Source organism: Dermacentor albipictus, chromosome 1 (assembly GCF_038994185.2).
Source record: "Dermacentor albipictus isolate Rhodes 1998 colony chromosome 1, USDA_Dalb.pri_finalv2, whole genome shotgun sequence".
Lineage (NCBI taxonomy): Eukaryota > Metazoa > Arthropoda > Arachnida > Ixodida > Ixodidae > Dermacentor > Dermacentor albipictus.
Window position 1 is genome coordinate 214,283,996 of NC_091821.1, and position 24,612 is coordinate 214,308,607.

The following is a 24,612-nucleotide window of genomic DNA, read 5'->3' on the forward strand; positions in this document are numbered from 1 at the left end:
TTTTCTCATTCCGTTATAAATATTTCATACATATTCATCGAATGCAGATACTACGATCACATATGCTAAAGCAGGTATGTAATATGGTACCCGCCGTGGTGGCTTGGCGGCTATGGCGTTGTGCTCCTAAGCACGAGATCGCGATATCAGATCGCGACAGCCGCATTTACATGGGGAGCGAAATGCGATAACGCCCGTGTACCGTGCATTAGGTGCACGTTCAAGAATCCGCAGTGGTGAAAATTATTCCGGAGTCCCCCACTACGGCGCGCCTCATAATCAGATCGTGGTTCTGGCACGCAAAACGCCAGAATTTAACATAAATGTATAATACGATACAACGACAGATCTTCCCGATATACGTGAGCGAGTGTAATGCGATTGTATTATGGCGTGCTATCACTCAGCGACGTCCGCATCAAGTCCCTGCCCCTATAGCATGGCTATCCGCGAACTACCACGGCCTCATGTCCCCATGACGACCGGCTTGCAGCCTCCGTGTACATCGCGTGTGTAGCATGGTTTTGCGGCAGCACATCGCTTACAACGTTGCTACAGCTTGCAGGACTCGGACACGACCTGGGCGGCATCCAGGTTACTGACAACGTGCGCACTACATCCCGCCGCGTTGGTCACAGGCCGGCGGAAAGTAGACCCTATTTTGTATATGAGCGCTGGCGTCGCCGTGTCCTTCTCGAGTCCGGCCGGCGGTCTCCGCTCCTCCTGCCACGAGTCGGGATAATGAAAAGAATCTATGCCAGTGTCAATGCCTTCTTTCGCGCTTCTTCAGATCGCGCTCTGCCCAGTATGAACGGGATCAGCTGGCAGTAGACTGTAGATCACAAGAGTGGCATGGAATCGAAAGCAAGGAATCGCTATACATTGTACCAGCCCTGGGCCTGCGTAAGATAATGATTTCTTTCCGTCAATGAAATACCTTCCTCATCCACCGCTCGCGCCTCATGGTGATAACGTAAGCGGAGCGCTGCCCGGACCACCGAGGAAGTGCGGAAAGGAATGACCATTGGCATAGCTCCTTATCCACGTGACCTGTGCCTCTCCTTTTCCGCTCTTGGCGCGAAGCCCGCTCCCTTACCCCGCTGGCGTTTTCAGTCCACATTATCCGCGAAGATCTAGGAGTTTGTATAGTTTAATGCTATCGCGCCAATAATATACATATGCTATACGGCTTTACCATATACTATCTGTTATATACGATTGCACAATATATAGTAGTCATATGCATCGTATTTGCATTCACTTGTGCATGCATTGCCAAAAAAAGGAAGATCGCGACGTAGAAGAATGCGTAGAGAACATAGAGCCTTGCCGAACGATACGAAACGTGCGCGAGACGGTCGAGCAAGTATTCAATGTATTTCTTGTACATGTAAGCAATTTAGCAAGGGAAGAGAGGTGCACCGAAGGATTTTGCTTCGATTTTGCGCAAGCTATTCGAGATACGAGTGAAATTAATAAAAATGTTAGTCGTCAACCAACCATGCGTCGCCTTCTCTTTTTCCTCGTGTGTTGTACATCTCGACCAAGTTTTCACGTTACTTTAGCGCTGCACCGGGCCCGTTTACGCGCGCTATGCGATTCGGCCGAGAAAACGAAAGATTAATGAAATTGTTAGGTTTTACGTGGCAAAACTACGATTATGACGCACGTCGTAGTGGGGGGCTCGGAACTAATTTGCATCACTTTGGTTTCTTCAGTGTGCACCTAAGTCTAGGCACACGAGTGCTTTTGCATTTTGCTCCCATCGAAATGCGGCCACCGCGGTCAGCATAAAATCCGCGAGCTCAAGCTTTTCAGCGTAACGCCGTAGCCACTAACACACCACAGCGGGTGAAAGGTGTTTCCACGGAGTTTTAAACAGTACAGGGAAGAAGAAAAAAATCAACTGACGGTCAAGGTATTCGGAGCCTGTGAACATGATATTCATAGTGCTTACAGACAATAAATGCGCCTGTCTTGGCAACACGTGCAGCAGAACATTAAGAAAACGGGAGACCGTCATTCTCCCACCGCGATATCATCTTATCACGTTCATCGCTTGCGCAGGGACCGCGTGGAACGCAGCGTGTATTGCATGTGTGTCCAAATGTCGCTTTCGTAAGCACCAGCGCGACAATACAGGCTGATTTACGTCCAGTTCCGTCAAAAAAAATTTTATTCAACACTTTAACGTGGCCTGCCGAGTTGCCTCGCATATGCCTACAAATGTACGTATTAATGTGGGAAATAGTATAGAATCAAATGGAAATAATCACCGATATTATGCCAATTTACTGCACGACTTGATGGACTGCGTTTTTACGTACCTCTACTGTTCATGTTTATATTCTTCCGCTGAACTAAGTATCCCGGCCACTAAATTTGCAAACATTTCACAACAGCCCATATGCACGCGTTCGGTCATCCTATACGATCGCAAAAACAAATTTAAATTATAAAATAATTTTAGAATTTGCACGCATTCTTGGCGCGCAGTACAGTTCTAGGTTGCTAGCGGTACATGTAGTGCTATAAATCTGTATATTTTCGGCTTATGCGTTTGTGAAAGCAGATACACACTACTATTCGTCAAGGGTACTTTACCTTATCATGAAAGAATAAGTTGTACGCCTCACCTTAAGAGCATGGTAACGCTGCTTAGACGCAGTACCCTGACAAAAGATATTCGCCAAGGAAAGCAATCGAATGGCGCTGGCGTTTCCGCACACTGTTTCCAACTCAGATGATAGGCGAGAAAGGTTGCTATGGCTGACAACACACCGCCATTAACGTTAAGCTAATAAGTGCAATCCGACGGTAGCGTGGAGTGCAAACTAAAGCATAAGCTTAGCCGCCATTTCTTTGCAAATAAGTGAGCTATTACCCCGGCGAGTCGCCTAAAATAGCCGCACGCAGTTTCCTCTCATGTTGTTCAGCGGTGTTCTTACCCCCCAAAAATGAAAAAAAAATCTATAAGTATTGCTTCCAATACTTTATAGCACTACGCACTTACGGAAGCACTGCTAACCTCACGCACTCGCGCCTTTATTGGAAGACGTGTGGTGCACAGGATATTTCGCAAATTAATGACCTATCACGATGTCGTAGCACTGGCTATGGCAGACATAGTGCTTCTTAAGATCGAGACGTCTGGACATACCATGCGCCACGACGGTGTATAAACATACGATCCCGTCATATAGGCGAGTGTCATGCGCTCTTTCAGAAAGCTATCCATACGCGCCGAAGAAACCAGAAAGAAAAGAACTAGTGGCAGAAAAAAGAACCGGGCAATCGGCTTGCACAAAAAACAACACAGGCCACCCTGCAGTGAAATAGCCCGCAGGGGAAGAAATGAGAAAATATGGTGTTTAAGGTCCCGAAGCCGCAAAGTGGGTAATGAGGGACGCCGTATTCGACGGCTGCAGATTAATTTTGGCCACCTGGTGCTCTTTGATGTACACCCAAATCACGGTACAGGCGCACATTTGCATTCGCTCCCATTGAAATGCGGCCGCCACGGCCGGGAAATCAAAGTAGGGACTTCGTGCTGAGCAGCGCGACGGCCATAGCCGCCGAGTCACCGCGGCGGCGCACACTCCGTAGAATGAGCTTGCTTCAATTACCATTGCTTTTTACCATAAAGCATTTATGAACTTTGATGTTAGGGTTTACTTTGAACTAAACACTTGTGGACATTACACAACGACCCGCCGTGGTTGCTCAGTGGCTATGGTGTTGGGCTGCTGAGCACAAGCTCGCGGGATCGAATCCCGGCTACGGCGGCCGCATTTCGATGGTGGCGAAATGCGAAAACACTGGTGTACTTAGATTTAGGTGCACGTTAAAGAACCCCAAGTAATAATAATATTTGGGGTTTTACGTGCCAAAACCACTTTCTGATTATGAGGCACGCCGTAGTGGAGGACTCCGGAAATTTTGACCACCTGGGGTTCTTTAACGTGCACCTAAATATAAGCACACGGGTGTTTTCGCATTTCGCCCCCATCGAAATGCGGCCGCCGTGGCCGGGATTCGATCCCGCGACCTCGTGCTCAGCAGCCCAACACCATAGCCACTGAGCAACCATGGCGGGTAACCCCAAGTAGTCGAAATTTCTGGAGTCCTCCACTACGGCGTGCCTCATAATCAGGAAGTGGTTTTGGCACGTAAAACCCCACAATTTTATTTTTGAACATTACACAACTCCCACCCCTCCTGCGCATATACACTTATGTACATACACTTTGCAGACGTTCCAGAGTGGTTTAAAAATGCCAACCGCGGCATACGCTACTTATCATTTTGTCGAATGTATGGCATTAACGCGTGAGTTGCCTCAGAAGGAGAGTTTTGCGATTTATTGGCGCTAAGTAAATGCTAATCACGATAGCCAATAGGATAACAACAAGACGACAGCTAAAATTTCAGCTAGCCAATTGCAAACCGCGCTCACGCAAGAGCAGGACCCGTATTCACAAAGACCTATTACGATAGAATTGTTCGTAAGAAAAAATTTCAGCCACTCCTGATGGTAGACATATTATTAGCGGAGACGGCCAACCGATGGCAAAGACCGCGTAAGAACGAAAAGCTTTGTGAATTCAACCACAGATTTTAAAATCGAATTTCACAAAGCTATTCCCTCGCAAGAGTTGTACATCTCGAAAGCACTTGATGGCACTAAAGACGGTGACAGGATAGGTACAACAACACATCTGTGTGTTGTATTGGTCTTGTTGCATTCTTTAGCGCCGTCAAGTGTTTCCCCTATATGCGGCCAACTAGTTCAATTCAAGAAACTGTTCATCATTCGCCGGCCACATGTGACAATGTTGTTCGACATCTATTGAAAAAAACTTTTTACGCTAGAAGTGTTCGTGAGAGCACATACTAGCCAATCGTGATGTCGGACATTAGTGAAGGCGGCCGGCCAATAGCGAACTGCACTTTTGACGGACGAAAAGCTTTGTCAATTCGCCACCCTGCTCTTACAAACCTCTCAGGCAAACAATAAAACCGGTCGTAACAAGTACCAGCCAAAAATGATTACGAACATATAGCGAAGGCGGCCTGCCATTCACAAATACCTATCACGAAAGAAAAAAATAAAGCTGCATGAATTAGGTCCTAGGGACGCGAACGGGTTCGCAAAACTTTTTGCCAGCGATTGGCCACCGTCTCCGAGACTGCATCGTCATTATGGCAAGCTCTATCATGATTGGCAGGTGGCTGACCGCCGAACAATCAAGATACATTTTGTAAGTACGGGCACGGCAGAGGCGGCTCGCACACTGTTAAAATATTTACACCCTTAAGGGTGTTTTAAGGGTGTTTTTGTCACGCGGTAGGACCCTTACCGTCAGAGCCCTAAAAAATTTACAGAGGACAACAGCGGATCTCTGACGAGACGTGCGATGACAAAAGACGTAGTTGAAAACTATGTAATCATTCTGACAGCCTTGGGCGCACAGAAATATCCGACAAGAGAATTTCACAGGGAGAGATAGGAAACTCTCCTGTCGGATATTTATATGCGCCCAAGGCTGTCAGAATGATTACATAGTTTTCAACTACGTCTTTTGTCATCGCACGTCTCGTCAGAGCTCTGCTGTCGTCCTCTATAAATGTTTGTAAGGCCCTAACGATAAGGGTGTTACAGTGCGACAAGAAAAGACCCTTAAGGGTGTAAAATGTTTGCAGGAACACTGGCTGGCCAATGGGAACACTGAACATATTATTAGCGAAGGCAGTCATCCGATGATGAAAAATCTGACGAACGAAAGGCTTTATGAATTAGGCCCCGAACCTACAGAACACCAGGGGCGGTATTCTCGGAGGATCCCTGTCGGTGATACTATCACTTTCGCGTGACGTGGTAAACGGCGCGTTGGATGATTCGAACGGTCTTACTCAACGAGCTAATAAGCGCACATCGAAAGTGACTTCTCCGAAAGCAATCGTCCCAAAATACATCCTCAGTTTGTTCACCAAGGTTCTGTTTGTGACGAGACATCAGTTACATGACATCCTTATAAACGAGAAAAAAAATGCAATAAAAAGAAAACGTTCAGCAGGGTTGTCGCGAAGTAAACTAGGGAAACGTTGGCTCACCAACAGGCTTTCCGAACGACGTCCTTGTTATCCGAGTCAAGGAAAGGAGCCACCTTTTTACCAAGTATTGTGAGGCACGCTCTCAACCCAGACAGAGCGTCAGGGCCATTTGCCGCGTGTTTTTCTGCAGCAGTAGAGAAAAATGCAACGCATAGCAGGGGAGATAAATGTCAGCGCAAACGCACAGTCAATAAAAAGAGAGAAAGAAAAACGCGGTCGCCTACATTGGCTTTTGGTTTGTTTTTTGGAGCACGTCATTCCACAACGTTCAAGCAGTCTTGCGCCCTTACCGTACACTTCAATTGCTTTGCAGCTGCTGTTGACAAATCCAACCAAGTTAGCCGCCAAGGACCGAACTTCGTCGTACTGGAACAGCGTCATCTGCGACCGGCATCGCCCTTCTACAATTGCGCGGACGCAGTCCTCGTAGGAATTTAGGAGCCTACGTGGAGAGAAAGCGTCGAATCATCTGCTGTCAAAACCCAGACAACGACAGTGCCTGTATTATGAACATGAAAACCCCCCACAAATGAGAGAGAGAACGCTGAGGCTTCTTGGTCACCAGGAACGTTTCAGCTTGGCTTCTAAATGCCATTCTTCCTTAATAAGAGCTGTCAATGAAGTTGTCTCGTCGTTAGGCTACACCGTTCAAGCGGTAGCCAAAATGTGTAAACCCACGAAACAGACCTTAGAATCAAAACGCCCATGATTGAATCGATTATTGGGAAAGACCTGTATTGTGCTCCGCCGAGTACTCACATGCATTCCTGAACTCTTCTGCCAGAATCCAAATGTTGCGAGGAGAAAGCCAAGTTTCTCAATCTCAGATCACCAGAGCTGGAATTTTCCGCGTCGTCCCGTCGGAAAGCTCCATGTTTAAATGCACCGTAACAACGAAGCACATCGTCAACCAACGCTTTTGTCGTGCAACTCGATTCTGTTGGGGTATACAAAGAACAGCAGACTTTAGTTGCTATGTTCTTTCGAAGCGCAACCATCGTACGGTATTATTATGACAATCTTAAAATAGTTAACTCCATTCTTCATACGAATGAGCAAAATGCAAGAACGCCCATGTCGCATGCATTGGGTGCACGTTAAAGATTCCCTGGTAGTCAAAATTAATCCAGATTCCTCCACAACAGCGTGCCTCATAAATCGTGGTTTTGGCACGTAACACCCCAGAATTCGTTCATACCAGGGGAGTTGACAAAATGAATTTGTCATTTCTATTAGGCACTGATAAAGTACACAACGATTATTTTCGCTGATTTCCATTTTAAACCCCGGTGTTCTAGAACACTGCTCCACTCGACACTCCTTCTCGACTTTAGAAAGGTAATGGCAGCGCCTGACCTCGTAAGAACCGGACACTGCGCTACATCGACATTTCAGGACAATTCTTGAGAGGCGTAGCGTTTTACGGTTGACTCGTTGGAGTGGAGGAAGAGTGCTTTTTCTTGGGCGAGTTCGAATTGAATATTGGCATGGGTGGCGCTTTTTAAGGCACGAACACAGTGAGGCACACAGACAAACAAACGGGAGCTTTATCTATGTGTATCACTGTGCCCGTGCCTTAGAAAGCGCAACACATACCAGTATGGAGGAAGACCTTCGAGTCTAGGATCGTTTGGGAATAGAGAAATGGCGGCGCCAAGTCGCCTACCATAGATAATTCAAAGGCAGCACGCCATTTGTGACAATCATCAAGGGTGAAAATAAAAGTTATGCAGTAAGCGAAGCTTCCTATTGTTCGAATGAATTGGCCTTCTCTAGCCGCCGTTGGGACCCCTAGCCTGCCTCCTCCTCACACCTACTTCCTCTTTCCGCCCCATATTCACGAAAAAGTCCTTACGCTACAATCGTTAGTAAGAGATAGCTACGAAGCAATCAGAGCGTTGGCCATATTGGAGCAGCCAGCCGGCTAATGGCAAAGAGCACTAATGAACAAAAAAAAAAGCTTTGTGAATTCGGGGCGTAGTCTTTTAGCTAAAGCAGCCTCACGTGTTGCGTTACTCTTCACCGATCGATAGGCACTCCATTTTGATCCATCTTTGTAGTGTTACACAACGCGCAAAGCCAAAGTGCCTGAGTAAAGCACGCCACTCAGGCGCGCCCTCTCTGTCGCGACCGAACGCAGGTGTGCACCAGGCGTGGCGGGAATGACGTCATCACTGACGCAACTATTCAATCGACTACGCGCCTTACACGTACCCTCCTCCTCTCTACCTCCCCACATATCCTCACAGCCGAATGAAAATGTCCGTGTATTCGGCCGAGAGCACGAGAGCGAGAGTGAAGAATGTCCTAGAAAATTGTGGAAAGAAGTTGACTCGAAAAATAGGCAGCGTCAAAAGATTACTGTTTTGTTTCAGGTACATTACCCCGGCCAAAGCATCTCATACACAGCTTTAACAAGATTAAAATTGAACGCGCCGCAGTAATGTCACAAGCAGCTCACCTCCCATGGTACACGCATGAACAAATGACCTTGATGTCGCGCAGCAGCGTTTCTACTTATACTAGCTCCTGGACAGCGAATAATATCGAGCTCACGCAGGGATGAAAGCCGCCCGGTCGAAACGCCTGTACGGTCGCCCGAGTGTATCGCGACACAAAAGATACAGAGAGCTTCACGAATATTAAAAAGCAGCTCCACAGATTAGCAAACTAAATTTCTTTTTCAGGTGGAACCACACAATGACCTCGCCGAGTTTGTAACAACTGCAGCCCTGAGCGGCGAGAAGCTAGTCGGTAAAGTCTACAATGTAGTATAAAACTCGTAGCAGAAGTGAAATGAACATAAACATACCTGTGAGTACTCTGACAGGAAAGAAACACGCAAAGACGACAAGAACCAACGATATCACTTGTAACAGTATGCTTAAGAGAGCCCGCCACCTTGCTAAGCCTGTCGACCTGCCAGGAAAGAAGAAATCACAGCTCGGGTAAGTTTAAAAACGCATTTGTTCCCCCTACGCAATGTCAAGTCTACTTACATGACTCATCGGCAGTTGAAGTCGCTCTTTCTGCCAGCGCTCAGCATGCAGTTGCTGGCATTGAAGGGTACAAAGAGACGTGGTTCTAGAAGTCACGCGCTGGGCCCGAGCAAGGAGCACTTCTTTTTCTTCCGCTTACATCGCCACCTACATTCAATCAAGGTCGCTTTTCATTCCAATGGGCAAAGGAAGAAATTTACGAAGCAAGGACACAGGCGATGGAAACAGATGCCCCAATCTGTAACAGCAACATAAAAAAATATACAAGCAGGAAATGTGGAATGAAAAAAAAGAAAAAAAAAACTGAAGGCAAACCTCACGCTACTACTGAGCGAGAAAGATGCGAAAGCATAGGTAGTGTCTATCTTGGTGTGTCTGCGTGTCAACCGTTTGTTTTTTACTCAGCTGTTTGTTCTGGTCATCGTTTATGTATGTCTATTCATTATTCATGTCAATTCAGTGCCACCTTGAGCGACCACCGATTGTAACGCGTGCCACCTGCTCAAGTGTCACATGAGTCGCGCCGCCCTGCACACAGAAATGAATGAATGAAATACTTCATTAAAAAGAAAAAGGAGAAGGGGTCATAGAGTCTCATGGGTGAGGCCCTCCGTCCAGGGCTCCACTGGAATATCTTGTGAAGGTAGACAATATTTCGCTTACTCTGGCATACACCTACTAATAGACTTCGCGCGCTAACTTGAGCCTACGCTTCGCCATCCTCGTCGTTTCCGAACGCGCAGCGCGCTGGTCGTGCGTTTCGGCAACGCCGAGCTTTCCTGCCGCTTCGGCACTGCATCGGCGCCTATCAGCCTCTTCCCGACATTCAGAGGCTGAGACATGTTGACTATCTTTGCTATTTGTTCTATCTATGGGTGTTCGAATAGTAAAGTATCCAAATTGAATCGAATAAGAAAATTCGAGAAAAACGACCTGCTGATATCGAATCGAATATCGAGTTTTCTTTATTTCTAAACACAGAGAAATACAACGTAGGTGTCGAGCTCCCTGACACAAAAATATTTGTTGATATTATTTACGTTGGTTATTTACAGACATACATAAATGTCTCTAAACGTTCGCAAATGAAAGTGCTTGCAAATGACAAACAAGAGCTTTGAGATATCTAGCTCACAAGGACAACGACATGAATGAAAAAAAAAATAAGGAACGTTTCGAGTACAAATATCGCTGTAGTACGGCTCCCTTTCTGTAGATGCCTTTGCATTAAAATATTTCACGAGCGCTGCAAGGAAGTTGTATCGGGCTACCACGCGCGTGTTATCCTTAATGCGATTAGCTTTCCTACGAACTTCAAGCGCTTTCCGCAGACTATCTGTCTATCTGTGTCTCTAACGGTTTACCCGCCTGCTTGGCTCACTGGGTACTCGATGGTCGAATGGGTAGAGCGTCGGGCTGCTGTGCTGAGGGAAGTGGTTTCGAAACCAACTTGGGTCGCCGGGTAGGTGACACAGAGCATGTGACACTCTTCAATGAACCTCTTTCACACCAACTTGGATCGCAGGGTATGTACCACTGCGTATGTGCTGCTCATCAACGAAACTATTTGGCGCCAACTTCTGCCATTGGGTATGTGCCACTGGATATGTGCCGCTCTTAAAATTTATGCGATGCTCGGAGGAATTGAACCCGCGTCCCATATAATTAGGTGATCTTGCCTGAATATATATTCACATACGCGTCACGCGCGGACTTCGCGGCGTCGCCCCTAGATGGCGCAGCGTGTCCAGTGGGAATCGCGCAAGAGGAGTCCGACTGCACACACACCTCATGCATGACGCGTCTAGGCGTTAGAAATAGGGTGTGTCGCTTAATTGCTTGAATGCACTCGTATTACGTTGGAGCAAGTGGCCATTGCCTTGGCCCTCCTGGATGACGGACATGCCAATATCTTCAGCGACTCCAGGGCAGCCATCCGCGCCTTCAGCGTTGGCGCCGTGTGTAAGGAAGCCTGTCGCATCCTCGACGGCAAAACCATCACCACCCACACTCTCACGTGGTTCCCCGCTCACATGGGATCCATCACGGGAGGCCCCAGAAACCTCAACGAGCTGGCCCACTCCAAGGCGCGAGGTCTCACTTTCCGCGACCATGGAGAACTCCAACGCCGGCCCGCAGCGGTGGAGAATAGAGATCAACCGACTACATATAACGAAATTGCGCAGCACTTTTATCTCGGCAGGAGAGAGTTTCCCCTTCCACACAAGAAGTTAAATAGAGCGCAGGCATTGACCCTCAGATTACTGCAAACAGGCTCATATCCCAGCCCGGCTTTATTCCACAAAATTTATCCCGACACCTATGCCACTAGTTCTTGCAGGCATTGCAATGACATCGCTAGCCTAGATCATATGCTCTGGCGTTGCCCCTCGTTACGAGGCACAGAAGAAATCAATGAAGACAAGTGGCTCTCCGCTATCAAGAGCCCTGATGCCGGGGTGCAACTATGGGCTGTCCAGAGGGCCCACGATGCGGCGGTCGGGCAAGGCCTGGCTGTCCCAACGTGGGAGCGGCCCGCAGCGCGCTGAGTCGCGTACCTCAGGACCTTGATTAAAGTTTCGCATCCATCCATCCATCCAACTCGTATTACGTTGACATCCGTCGTGTGATGGATTCTGTCGGAGTTTTTTTTTTTTAATCCCGACCGGCCAAAGCCATTAGCTATAGTAGTCATAGCTTGACCGTAGAGATCTCACCCCTGTTTGCACTTTCTGATGAGGACGAGAGTGGGGTTTGGCAGTTTAGTGGCGTCATGCCGACGGATCTGATCCGATTCCGGCGAGACTCGAGTCTTGCGGGAATCGGAGTCGGGAAATTGTCGCGCCCCAGATGTAGTGACGGGGTAAAAATATCAAATAGGTATGCTTAACGTTACACCCATCATTCTTCTTTCCATAGCTCGTTGCATCGTCCTCAATTTAAGTAGAACTCTTTTCGTAAGCCTCCAGGTTTCTGCCCCGTACGTGAGTGTTGGTGAGACACAGCTGTTATACACTTTTCTCTAGAGGGATAATGGCAACCTGCTGTTCATGATCTGAGAATGCCTGCCAAACGCACCCCAGCCCACTCTTATTCTTATGATTATTTCAGTCTCATGATCCGGATCCGCGGTCACTACCTGCCCTAAGTGGATGTATTTCCTTACCACTTCCAGTGCCTCGCTACCTATCGTAAACTGCTCTTCTCTTCCGAGACTACTAAACATTACTTTAGTTTTCTGCAGATTAATTTTTAGACCCAATCTTCTGTTTTGCCTCTCCAGGTCAGTGAGCATGCATTGCAATTAGTCCCCTGAGTTACTAAGCAAGGCAATATCATCAGCGAATCGCAAGTTACTAAGCTATTTCCATGAACTCTTATCCCCAATTCTTCCCAATCCAGGTCTCTGAATACCACCTGCAAACGTTATGTGGATAGATCGTATTTCCCTGCCTGATGCCTTTCTTTATTGGAATTTTGTTGCTTTCTTTATGGAGGACTACGGTGGCTGTGGAGCCGCTATATATATATTTCAGTATTTCACATACGGCTCGTCTACACTCTGATTCCGTAATGCCTCCATGACTGCTGAGGTTTCTACTGAATCAAACGCTTTGTCGTAATCAATGAAATATATATAAGGGTTGGTTATATTTCGCACATTTCTCTATCACCTGATTGTTAGTGTGGATATGGTCTATTGTTGAGTAGCTTTTACGAAATCCTGCTTGGTCCTTTGGTTGACAGAAGTCTAAGCTATTCCTGATTCTATTTGCGATTACCTTAGTAAATACTTTGTAGGCAACGGACAGTAAGCTGATCGGTCTATAATTTTTCAAGTCTTTGGCGTCCCCTTTCTTATGGATTGGGATTATGTTAGTGTTCTTCCAAAATTCCGGTACACTCGACGTCAGGAGGCATTGCGCATACAGGGTGGCCAGTTTTTCTAGAACAATCTGCCCACCATCCTTCAACAAATCTGCTGTTACCTGATTCCCCCCAGCTGCCTTCCCCCTTTGCATAGCTCCCAAGGCTGCCTTTACTTCTTCCGGCGTTACTTGTGCGATTTCAAATTCCTCTAGACTATTTTCTCTTCCATTATCGTCGTGGGTGCTACTGGTACTGTATACATCTCTATAGAACTCCTCAGCCACGTGAGCTATCTCATCCATATTAGTAATGATATTGCCAGTTTTGTCTCTTAACACATACATCTGATTCTTGCCTATTCCTATTTTCTTCTTGGTTCTTTTTAGGCTTCCGCCGTTCCTGAGAGCATGTTCAATTTTATCCATATTATACTTCCTTATGTCATCTGTCTTACGCTTGTTGATTACCTTCGAAAGTTCTGCCAGTTCTATTCTAGCTGTAGGGTTAGAGGCTTTCATACATTGGCGTTTCTTGATCAGATCTTTCGTCTCCTGCGATAGCTTACTGGTATCCTGTCTAACGGAGTTACCACCGACTTCTATTGCACACTCCTTAATGATGCCCAGAAGATTGTCGTTCATTGCTTCAACACTGAGGTCCTCTTCCTGAGTTAAAGCAGAATACCTGTTCTGTAGCTTGATTCGGAATTCTTCTATTTTACCTCTTTCCGCGAACTCATTGTTCGGCTTCTTATGTACCAGTTTCTTCTGTTCCCTCCTCAAGTCTAGGCTAATTCGAGTTCGGCACTTTGCTGATCACGTCCACATCTTGTATGATGCGAGGGTTAGCGCAGAGTATCGTTAGTATCGCAGAGTATCGTTAGCGCAGAGCGCGCCATTCGGGCTCCTCCACGTCCACTTTCAGCTATCCCGCCGGCTGAAGAAGGTATTCATTATACGCTTATTATTCTGTTCTGCAAACTCTACTAATAAGTCTCACCTGCTATTCCTAGAGCCTATGCCATATTCCCCCACTGACTTGGGGCAATTACCTATATGCGTACCCGGAAACAGCTCAAGAGTGATATGCAGAAATACCCGAGTTAAGCATGCAGCCAAATTTCATTGGAATTGGCGCCAGTGAACGAGCACGTAACCCTTGATCTGCCTCCCACAACCGCAGCGGATGCTCTAGTATTATGGAAAAGGGGCGCCAAATTTAATTTCATACGCATCTAGCGGCACATTCCGTTTCGGCATTGGTTCCTTAAAGGGGCCCTGAATCAATTTTTATAGAAGTGGGGAAATGCATTTGAAGTTAATATAGGCTATTTCAGAAATACTTTGCCGCGGGAATCACTTTAATGCGTTCAGCAGAAGCGGGGTTATTGGCAATGAAACGCCACCTTCGCGGTGCTTCCGCTCCTTCTTCAGCGCCTTGCACTTCGAAGGCTATGGCGGAGGGGTGCGTGCCCACAACACTCCGCCTACTGAAAGTCACCATGTCGCGCAGTTCATATTTGATTTTGAATGTTGAAGTACACAGGCGGAAAGTTTTCATTTTTCCGGAGGGGGGGGCGACCAGCTTTCCGAACCCCCCCCCCCCCATATATATATATCTATGTCACACAACTGACGTCACCGACAACTGACATCAAGTCAGCTCGTGCGTATTCCAAGAAGGGGCAATAGGTCACTCAGAATGACCACTTGATTGGCAGGGTGCAGGAAACTGAATTTATTGGTTTTCCGCTCGCCCCCTTGAGGCGCATGCGGAGGAATTTGGAACATACGCTAAAGGAATTAATGAGAGTCCGGGGCGGCTGACGTGCCTTCAGGATATGCCGTGAGAGTGCATGGGAAGCGCGAATACATGTTCTGTACTCTAAGATTGAAACGCTGGCTATTCACTGCTTGCTCGTCCCTCCGCATGCACCTCAGGGGGGCGAGCGGAATACCAATAAATTCAGTTTCCTGCACCCTGCCAATCAAGTGGTCATTCTGAGTGACCTATTGCCCCTTCTTGGAATACGCACGAGCTGACTTGATGTCAGTTGTCGGTTAAACGTTGAAAAACTGGACCACAAGACGGCTATTTAACTCGGCTCCCTAGATCTAAGCCCAGGGGCGCACTTGCTTTGCGAACCCCACGCATATAGTCTTTTTGGAACTATATATTTTTTTTTTCGCACCGCAGCTGGACCCCAGAGTTGTCGGAACGGGCCGTGCCTTGTATGTGTGTACTGTGACACTGTGTTTATTTCCACAAGTTGCCGCTCTTTTGTCTTCCTTCTGGGCCCCTTCTCTATTGTGCCCCCCGCCGCACGGTTCAACTTGCCCTCTCTCCCGCCACAACGGCAGCACGCGCACTGGTGATGCGCAGCGACCGCTTTCTCCCTCCTTGCCTCGGGTGAACGGGAACCTAGCTGCCGCTACTCCCCGCCCCCCTCACTCTCCGACTTGCGCGTCCCTCCTCCTGTGTGCTTTTTTCTTTCCTTTTCTTTTTCTTCTTTTTTCTTTTTTCCCCCTCACTGACCTCCTTGCTCTACATACATGGGACTCCGCCTTCCTCTTGCCCTGCATAGCTGCCAAAGGCAGCTGTAAATCTGCCAAAGCGCCGAAAAACAATCAATGTCACAACTGCCCCTCCCGGCTTGATGTACCTGAGAACGACCGGGCACCCGGTCTGGTGTCTTCACTACCAGGGCCGAACTGCCATTTTTTTGTAAACCCTGACGAAGATCGGTCCACCGATCGAAACTGTTGAAATCAAATACTTGTTCTGTTTACCTTGTAGCACCACTCAAGTTATATATATATATATATATATATATATATATATATATATATATATATATATATATATATATATATATATATATATATAGACTACCTGTCAGAGAATATGACAATATGAGCATTTGCAAGACCCTCATAGTTGGAGACAGCTGAGTTTCCACAGCCTGAGTTCGCACCACCAAGAACTGGCGTCTCTCGGTGTTGTAATCTCCCTTCGTGTAATTGTCGTATACTTGGCTATCACTAATACTGCTTCCCCTTTCCGGTGAAACTGCAGCCTCTCTATCTATCTATCTATCTATCTATCTATCTATCTATCTATCTATCTATCTATCTATCTATCTATCTATCTATCTATCTATATATCTATATATCTATCTATCTATCTATCTATCTATCTATCTATCTATCTACCTATCTACCTATCTATCTATCTATCTATCTATCTATCTATCTATCTATCTATCTATCTATCTATCTATCTATCTATCTATACGCTTTTTCGGTGAGTCCGAGTATAAGCGCTGCTACGCATGACTGCTGTTGATTCTAATTTCGAGTGAATCCGGCTTGGCCTCATTTCGGCTACTGAGTGAATTATACAGGGTGCTCCAACTATCATGCACCGACTTAAACAAGGAGCAATATCGATACTCAAGCCACCAGTAATCTTTTTGTTACTGAGATTTATTTTGGTAATTGCAATGAATTAACTAACTCGAAAAGTACGGTCCTAATTATCAAAGTGTCAATGGCACATCTGTAGGCACCTCCAAATGGCATTTAACTGCGATGTTTACAGCCACGTATAATTGCGTACAACATTTTCCGACTGGCAAGGAAACCTCCCGTAATATGAAAAATACGTGACTGCACTCCCACCCGCATGATTGAGCAGCGCCCTCAAATAAGCTGATTGAAAGCAACTGCATTGCTTGTCGCAAACCTGAAGAGACAGCGAATCACTTTGATGGTACGAAAGGAGCACCAACAGCAGGTTTCGCATTTCAAAGCCATTCCTTCCTCTCAATTCTACGGCACACTTATTATCCGTCTCTCAAGGTCGACTGATCGCATTGATAACAAAAGCCCCTTGATAACGCAGCCGAAGCGCCGCTCTGACCACGCGCGAATCCCGTATCCACAGAAGTCGCTCTTCCGTCCGTAGTTTCCCTTGATCTTCGAAGTTCGTGTCTCCTGGAACCATGTACGTAGGTCCACCGATTCGAGACCGTGAGGACTGCCTTCTCAATCTCACCGCTGCCAACCAGTTTGTTGCGGCTTAGGGTGGGGTTAGAGCAATGAATCCACCAAGCCCATCGACTGCTACGTCAGGTTGTAAGAATGAAGGAAAATGGGTTGATTAACTTAGTTACATGGCTGCAGTTACGGAAGCCCACTCCATGCCCGAGCAAGTTAAACGTCCGAGTTCACATCAGGACCCTCTATCCCACTGCTCGAAAAGTATCCGCCTTTAATACCATCGCCTTCCCTAGGCGAGTCGACTAGAAAATCTGAAGGCTGTCCAGGCAGCAAATCACAATCGACTCCGTTGCGATATCACGCCCATGCTCGCAACACTCCGCAATAACTCCGCCTCCGAAGCCCGATAGTATGGATATGCAGCAGGATCGCAACCTGCGAAGCCACGGTCGCTGTCATTGTTTGGTAGCATGGGATGCCCCCCCCCCCTTTCATCCTTAGTTCAGGCTGTCAGGTAATGGTGGGGTTGGTGGCCTTTTGTGGACCCGTATAGAGTCGGTATCCACGCTGCATTTACCTCTGGATAGGTGCTGATGGATGGGTGGTTGTTTGCCTCATGGCAAACGTCTAATTAACGGCGAATCCCAGGTCGCTTTCGTTGTTTGGGAGCACCAGAGAATGCCTCCGTTGTTTGGTAGCATTGGATGCCCCCACCCCTTTCATCCTTAACTCAGGCTGCCAGGTAATGGTGGGGTTGCGGTCTTTTTTTGGGACCCGTCAAAAGTCGGTGTGCACGCTGCGTTGGCGCCTGTATAGGCCCTGATGGATGAGCGGGTGTTTGCGTTATGGCAAACATCCAATTAACGCCTTTGTGGTGTTGAGACGCAACAAACACCTCCGCCGCCAAGAGATTCGACCTGAGGGTGACCAGATGTCAGGTTGCGCGAAGCGTCGATGTTGGATCGCGGCCTCGGGGATCGTTCTAGTTAGCAGTGATGGCTGACGGCACAGGGCCGCTCGAGGGCCAAGCCCTCGCTTCGTTCTGTCCATCTCCCTGGGAATACACAGGCACACACGCACACTGGTCGGCGTGCCCGAGCGACACGCCTATCGGACGCTATCATCCCAGTATCGCTCTACAATGTTCTACCCCTCTCTCTGTCTCTCTCCTTTCTAGTCGTGATCAGCTCTCGGCAAGACAGAAATTAGTTGCCTTTCTACATAATATTGGTAACGATTCGTGCCAAACACGTTCCTAAAAAATGCTCCGAGCTTGTTGCCCCGGCCCAGCACGTCTGCATTCTTATTCCGGCCAAATGCGACCATCTCATCCGTCTTCCGTTTCTTTCCGACATTTGCTTCAGCCATGCAAAAAGGTCATGGTCACTCTCGACCGTGAATTTAGTGCCTTGAGTATCGCATCGTAGTATTCGAATTGCCCATACCATGCAAAAACATTCTTTTTCCGAGGTGCTGAAAGCCTCTTCTCGCGGTGTCAGTTTTTGACTGAGGTACAGTACAGGATGCGCTTCACCGCTTTCGTTGATTTAGGCAAGGACAGCCCCTTGACCACGGTTGCTAGCGTCACACCTGAGGATGCATTCTCAGCAGAAGCCTGGCAAGACAAGTACATGTCGTTAAGGTAAAGCTTCCTTCTCAAAGCAATACACGTAATAAGCCCCGTCAATCTTGCACTTTCGTGCGACTCAAGCACTCATTATGCAAACTAGAAGTGAGGCGTGCAGACAGGACACAAGAGTAGAGAAGTGGACAACACGAACGCCGACTATCAACTGAAGGGAGCACTGAGGCGAAAAATGAAAGAAGACACAAAACTCATCTGCGCATGCTCAGGAATGGTAACACCACGTGTCAATCGGGTACACGTGCTGGTTTACGTGAGAGATAACTGTTAAGACACTTAATCTCTTCCTTATGTAAAGTAATCGAAGGCTGACTCACGCACGCACTTCCACCATTATAGATATGCCATGCCTCTACCATAAGACGCACCCGCCGTGGTTGCTTAGTGGCTATGGTGTTGGGCTGCTAAGCACGAGGTCGCGGGATCGAATCCCGGCCACGGCGGCCGCATTTCGATGGAGGCGAAATGCGAAAACACCCGTGTACTTAGATTTGGGTGCACGTTAAAGAACCCCAGGTGGTCCAAATTTCCGGAGTCCTCCACTACGGCGTGCCTCATAATCAGAAAGTGGTTTTGGCACGTAAAACCACATGATTATTATTATTACCATAAGACGCGTATCTTCATTCTTATGCCTGTACAGTATCGCGCATTCATCTAACTTTGGCTTGCAGTTACAATCTCGGCAATGTAGCGAAAGATTAGAAGGCGATCCACCGGTTAACGACCTTTTATGCTCCATTAGCCTCTGATTGATACACCGTCCCGTTTTGCCCTACGTAGAACTGGCCACAGCTAAGGGGAATTTGATATACCACACCCATACGACATTCTGTAAAACTGTTGTTCTTATTGTGCTTCACTGGACAAATATCTGTTCGTTTTTTACCTCTAACCCGCTCCTTTTTATTCTGTACGGCAGCGCATATCTTACCTAGCTTATTGGGAGCAGTGAAAGCAACATTAACATCATATCTACTAGCAACTTTTTTAAGCCTGTGCGACACTGAATGAATATACGGAATAGCCACTACTCTTTTTTTGCGATTACTGCTTTCTGTGATTACGTCCGTCCCCCTGGAAACCGACTTCTTTAGGCGCTCAGCTACAGTGGCCACCGCTACATTAGGATAACCTGCTTCTAATAGGCGCCGGACCTGCGCATTAAAACTGGCGCTCATTTTGTGCGTGCAGGATCTTGTGAGGGAAGACTTAAGGCACGACTTGGCGATTCCGTTTTTTACTAATTTAGAATGCTTGGATTGAAAGTTTAGCAACGGCTTCGAAGATCTTGGGGAATACTGCCAACAAACATGATTTTGTTCGAAGATCAAGGAAATGTCAAGAAACTGAATTACGCGTCGCTGAGGTAATTCCTTGGTAAACTTTAATCCTCCCCCATAAAGTTTAAATTGCTCACTTACTGAGGTAGCAGCCGAGTCTAATTCTTCCCTATTGCAGAAAATCAGGTAATCATCAACGTAACGAAATATCTTGATACCGCTATCACCTAAGGCTTTCTCTAAGCAGTTGTCAACCTTACTCAGGTAAATGTTGCTAAGAATAGGGGCAACCTTTGAGCCGATGCAAATGCCCGATTTCTGCAGAAAAACGCCATCTCTCCACCCAATCAGCGTCGACTTCAAGTACATTGAAAGAATTTCTAGAAAAGCTCCCGTGGAAACACCGCATCTGTCAATAAAAGCCGACTCTTGCACTTGTTCTTTAATGCACTCATTTACGGAATTTAGCAACCCGTCATGTGGCAAGGAATAATACAAGTCTTCGATATCCATACTAAAAGCTGTACAATCACCCGGATTCTCCTCTCTTAAATAGTGAACTAGCGCCTGAGAATCACGTAGGCAAAAGGGATCTGAAAAAATTAGTGAAGCTAGGCAGTTCTGTAGGTAACTAGCGACACAGACCTGCCACGTCCCTTTCTCTGACACTATAGCACGAAAAGGAATTTCTTGTTTATGGGTCTTGGCCGAGAAAAACAGTTCTAATGTGAGGGATTTAGCTTTCTTGACATTACAAACAAGCCTATCAAGATTATGTCTTGACAAGAGGTCAACCGCACGTTGCTTAACTACCGAAGGCTTGAGTTTGACTGGTTGCAAATTCTTTTCTATGGCTGAAATCGCTTTTTCTGAAAACACGCCATCTGGCATAATTACGAAATAACCTTCCGTGTCAGATATTACAGGTCTAAGTTTATGCTCCACAAGGTAATCAACTAACGGTCGGACAGGGTCAGGCGTCTTAAAATGGGAATTAGATTGTTTAAGGCTAGCAATGCAATCCGAAATACAGCGTGAGCGTTCTTCTTCCGGAACGAACCTAGTAATGCAGCGCGGTAAGCTTAAAACTTCAACGGGTTTTATGTTTGGCTTAAAACAGTGCTTAGGGCCTAAAGCAAGGGTTCTTCTATGGTTATCACTTACTAAGGCGTCTCCAAGAATCAGTACATTATTTGACGGTGAAATATTAGAAAGGTGTCTCCTCTTACTTTGTTGAAGCTCCGGAAGTTTCATCCTCCATAGGAAGTCCGCATGTTGCATGGCTAACTTATTCCAATGGTTGTAAGGGCGGTTCCAAAGGGGACCGTCTCCCATGGCCGCGCAACGGACCCTTAGACACTCCTGGTAGAACCTAACTTGGCGCCATGATTCAGCGGAAAGAATAGCTCCAATCCTCCTGGCATGCCCAGTTGATGGTTGAAGAAAGCCGCACATCATTTGAACTTCCGATGGGACGACACGATTACGACTAAACCACGACATGCTTCTAGCGCGGAACATACGGAACAGTCGTAATCGTGTCGTCCCATCGGAAGTTCAAATGATGTGCGGCTTTCTTCAACCATCAACTGGGCATGCCAGGAGGATTGGAGCTATTCTTTCCGCTGAATCATGGCGCCAAGTTAGGTTCTACCAGGAGTGTCTAAGGGTCCGTTGCGCGGCCATGGGAGACGGTCCCCTTTGGAACCGCCCTTACAACCATTGGAATAAGTTAGCCATGCAACATGCGGACTTCCTATGGAGGATGAAACTTCCGGAGCTTCAACAAAGTAAGAGGAGACACCTTTCTAATATTTCACCGTCAAATAATGTACTGATTCTTGGAGACGCCTTAGTAAGTGATAACCATAGAAGAACCCTTGCTTTAGACCCTAAGCACTGTTTTAAGCTAAACATAAAACCCGTTGAAGTTTTAAGCTTACCGCGCTGCATTACTAGGTTCGTTCCGGAAGAAGAACGCTCACGCTGTATTTCGGATTGCATTGCTAGCCTTAAACAATCTAATTCCCATTTTAAGACGCCTGACCCTGTCCGACCGTTAGTTGATTACCTTGTGGAGCATAAACTTAGACCTGTAATATCTGACAAGGAAGGTTATTTCGTAATTATGCCAGATGGCGTGTTTTCAGAAAAAGCGATTTCAGCCATAGAAAAGAATTTGCAACCAGTCAAACTCAAGCCTTCGGTAGTTAAGCAACGTGCGGTTGACCTCTTGTCAAGACATAATCTTGATAGGCTTGTTTGTAATGTCAAGAAAGCTAAATCCCTCACATTAGAACTGTTTTTCTCGGCCAAGACCCATAAACAAGAAATTCCTTTTCGTGCTATAGTGTCAGAGAAAGGGACGTGGCAGGTCTGTGTCGCTAGTTACCTACAGAACTGCCTAGCTTCACTAATTTTTTCAGATCCCTTTTGCCTACGTGATTCTCAGGCGCTAGTTCACTATTTAAGAGAGGAGAATCCGGGTGATTGTACAGCTTTTAGTATGGATATCGAAGATTTGTATTATTCCTTGCCGCATGACGGGTTGCTAAATTCCGTAAATGAGTGCATTAAAGAACAAGTGCAAGAGTCGGCTTTTATTGACAGATGCGGTGTTTCCACGGGAGCTTTTCTAGAAATTCTTTCAATGTACTTGAAGTCGACGCTGATTGGGTGGAGAGATGGCGTTTTTCTGCAGAAATCGGGCATTTGCATCGGCTCAAAGGTTGCCCCTATTCTTAGCAACATTTACCTGAGTAAGGTTGACAACTGCTTAGAGAAAGCCTTAGGTGATAGCGGTATCAAGATATTTCGTTACGTTGATGATTACCTGATTTTCTGCAATAGGGAAGAATTAGACTCGGCTGCTACCTCAGTAAGTGAGCAATTTAAACTTTATGGGGGAGGATTAAAGTTTACCAAGGAATTACCTCAGCGACGCGTAATTCAGTTTCTTGACATTTCCTTGATCTTCGAACAAAATCATGTTTGTTGGCAGTATTCCCCAAGATCTTCGAAGCCGTTGCTAAACTTTCAATCCAAGCATTCTAAATTAGTAAAAAACGGAATCGCCAAGTCGTGCCTTAAGTCTTCCCTCACAAGATCCTGCACGCACAAAATGAGCGCCAGTTTTAATGCGCAGGTCCGGCGCCTATTAGAAGCAGGTTATCCTAATGTAGCGGTGGCCACTGTAGCTGAGCGCCTAAAGAAGTCGGTTTCCAGGGGGACGGACGTAATCACAGAAAGCAGTAATCGCAAAAAAAGAGTAGTGGCTATTCCGTATATTCATTCAGTGTCGCACAGGCTTAAAAAAGTTGCTAGTAGATATGATGTTAATGTTGCTTTCACTGCTCCCAATAAGCTAGGTAAGATATGCGCTGCCGTACAGAATAAAAAGGAGCGGGTTAGAGGTAAAAAACGAACAGATATTTGTCCAGTGAAGCACAATAAGAACAACAGTTTTACAGAATGTCGTATGGGTGTGGTATATCAAATTCCCCTTAGCTGTGGCCAGTTCTACGTAGGGCAAACGGGACGGTGTATCAATCAGAGGCTAATGGAGCATAAAAGGTCGTTAACCGGTGGATCGCCTTCTAATCTTTCGCTACATTGCCGAGATTGTAACTGCAAGCCAAAGTTAGATGAATGCGCGATACTGTACAGGCATAAGAATGAAGATACTCGTCTTATGGTAGAGGCATGGCATATCTATAATGGTGGAAGTGCGTGCGTGAGTCAGCCTTCGATTACTTTACATAAGGAAGAGATTAAGTGTCTTAACAGTTATCTCTCACGTAGACCAGCACGTGTACCCGATTGACACGTGGTGTTACCATTCCTGAGCATGCGCAGATGAGTTTTGTGTCTTCTTTCATTTTTCGCCTCAGTGCTCCCTTCAGTTGATAGTCGGCGTTCGTGTTGTCCACTTCTCTACTCTTGTGTCCTGTCTGCACGCCTCACTTCTAGTTTGCATAATGAATCCTTACCAACTAGCTCAGCTTTCTGTCGTTCTAAGACTCAAGCACTAACACTTTTTTTCTCTTGTCCAAAAAGGACCTGTGCTAATGCAAAAACGAAAAAATGTTGCGTAAATTACACGCTTGAAATTACACGAAGATTCAAACTTATTTCTAATTTATGTCCTGCACGCTCTAAGCCATACTAAAACCCTGCCGTCTGATGAATACACGTGCGAGACACGCACAAACGAGTTGCCTCTTTGTGTCCGAGCCCGACACACCCGAAAGGGACAGTACTAACACTTTCTAAATCGTGCAGGTAACAACGGCGGAGCGTCGTTCTTCCAAGGAAAAAAATCTCACGACCACTTATGAAAAGTGAACTCCTACTGAAGCGCGTCCTACAGATTTATACCAAATAACCTAGACTTGGTGGTGCAAGTGCATATTAAAAAAAATTAAGCCTATCCGCTAAAAAAACAACGACATATCTAAAAAAACAAAGTTTCCAAACAAAGTTTAGCGCTCGGGCCTGTTGATGAGCATATTCGTTGCCCTCAACTGAGGAGTGAGCCGGGACCCAAACTAATTCGATTGCTTGTTTAGGAGGCGTAGCTTTACCAAGGATTTTTAGTGCCGCAAGGGACACCCAGCCAGATCTGTAGTTCTTGTATGCAGCTTGTGAGTCCGTGACGATCTTGGTGACGTTAGGTTACAGAGTGCGAGAGCTATCGCTGC

General features: G+C 46.6%; 1 protein-coding gene across 2 annotated transcripts in view; it reads right to left on the reverse strand.

Moving 5' to 3' along the window:
- The window catches only part of LOC135900120 (uncharacterized), a 172,385-nt gene extending 163,170 nt beyond the window's left edge, over nt 1–9,215 (reverse strand). For both annotated transcript variants that reach the window (XM_070530841.1, XM_070530840.1), the window contains exons 1-5: nt 9,114–9,215; nt 8,927–9,033; nt 6,874–7,051; nt 6,405–6,556; nt 6,115–6,238 (exon numbers count right to left, since the gene is read on the reverse strand). In XM_070530841.1, coding sequence (XP_070386942.1) covers nt 6,115–6,238; nt 6,405–6,556; nt 6,874–7,051; nt 8,927–9,033; nt 9,114–9,115 — 563 coding nt within the window. In that variant the 5' untranslated portion in view covers nt 9,116–9,215. The remainder of the gene's footprint in view (nt 1–6,114; nt 6,239–6,404; nt 6,557–6,873; nt 7,052–8,926; nt 9,034–9,113) is intronic.
- Between the last annotated feature and the right edge of the window lie 15,397 nt (nt 9,216–24,612).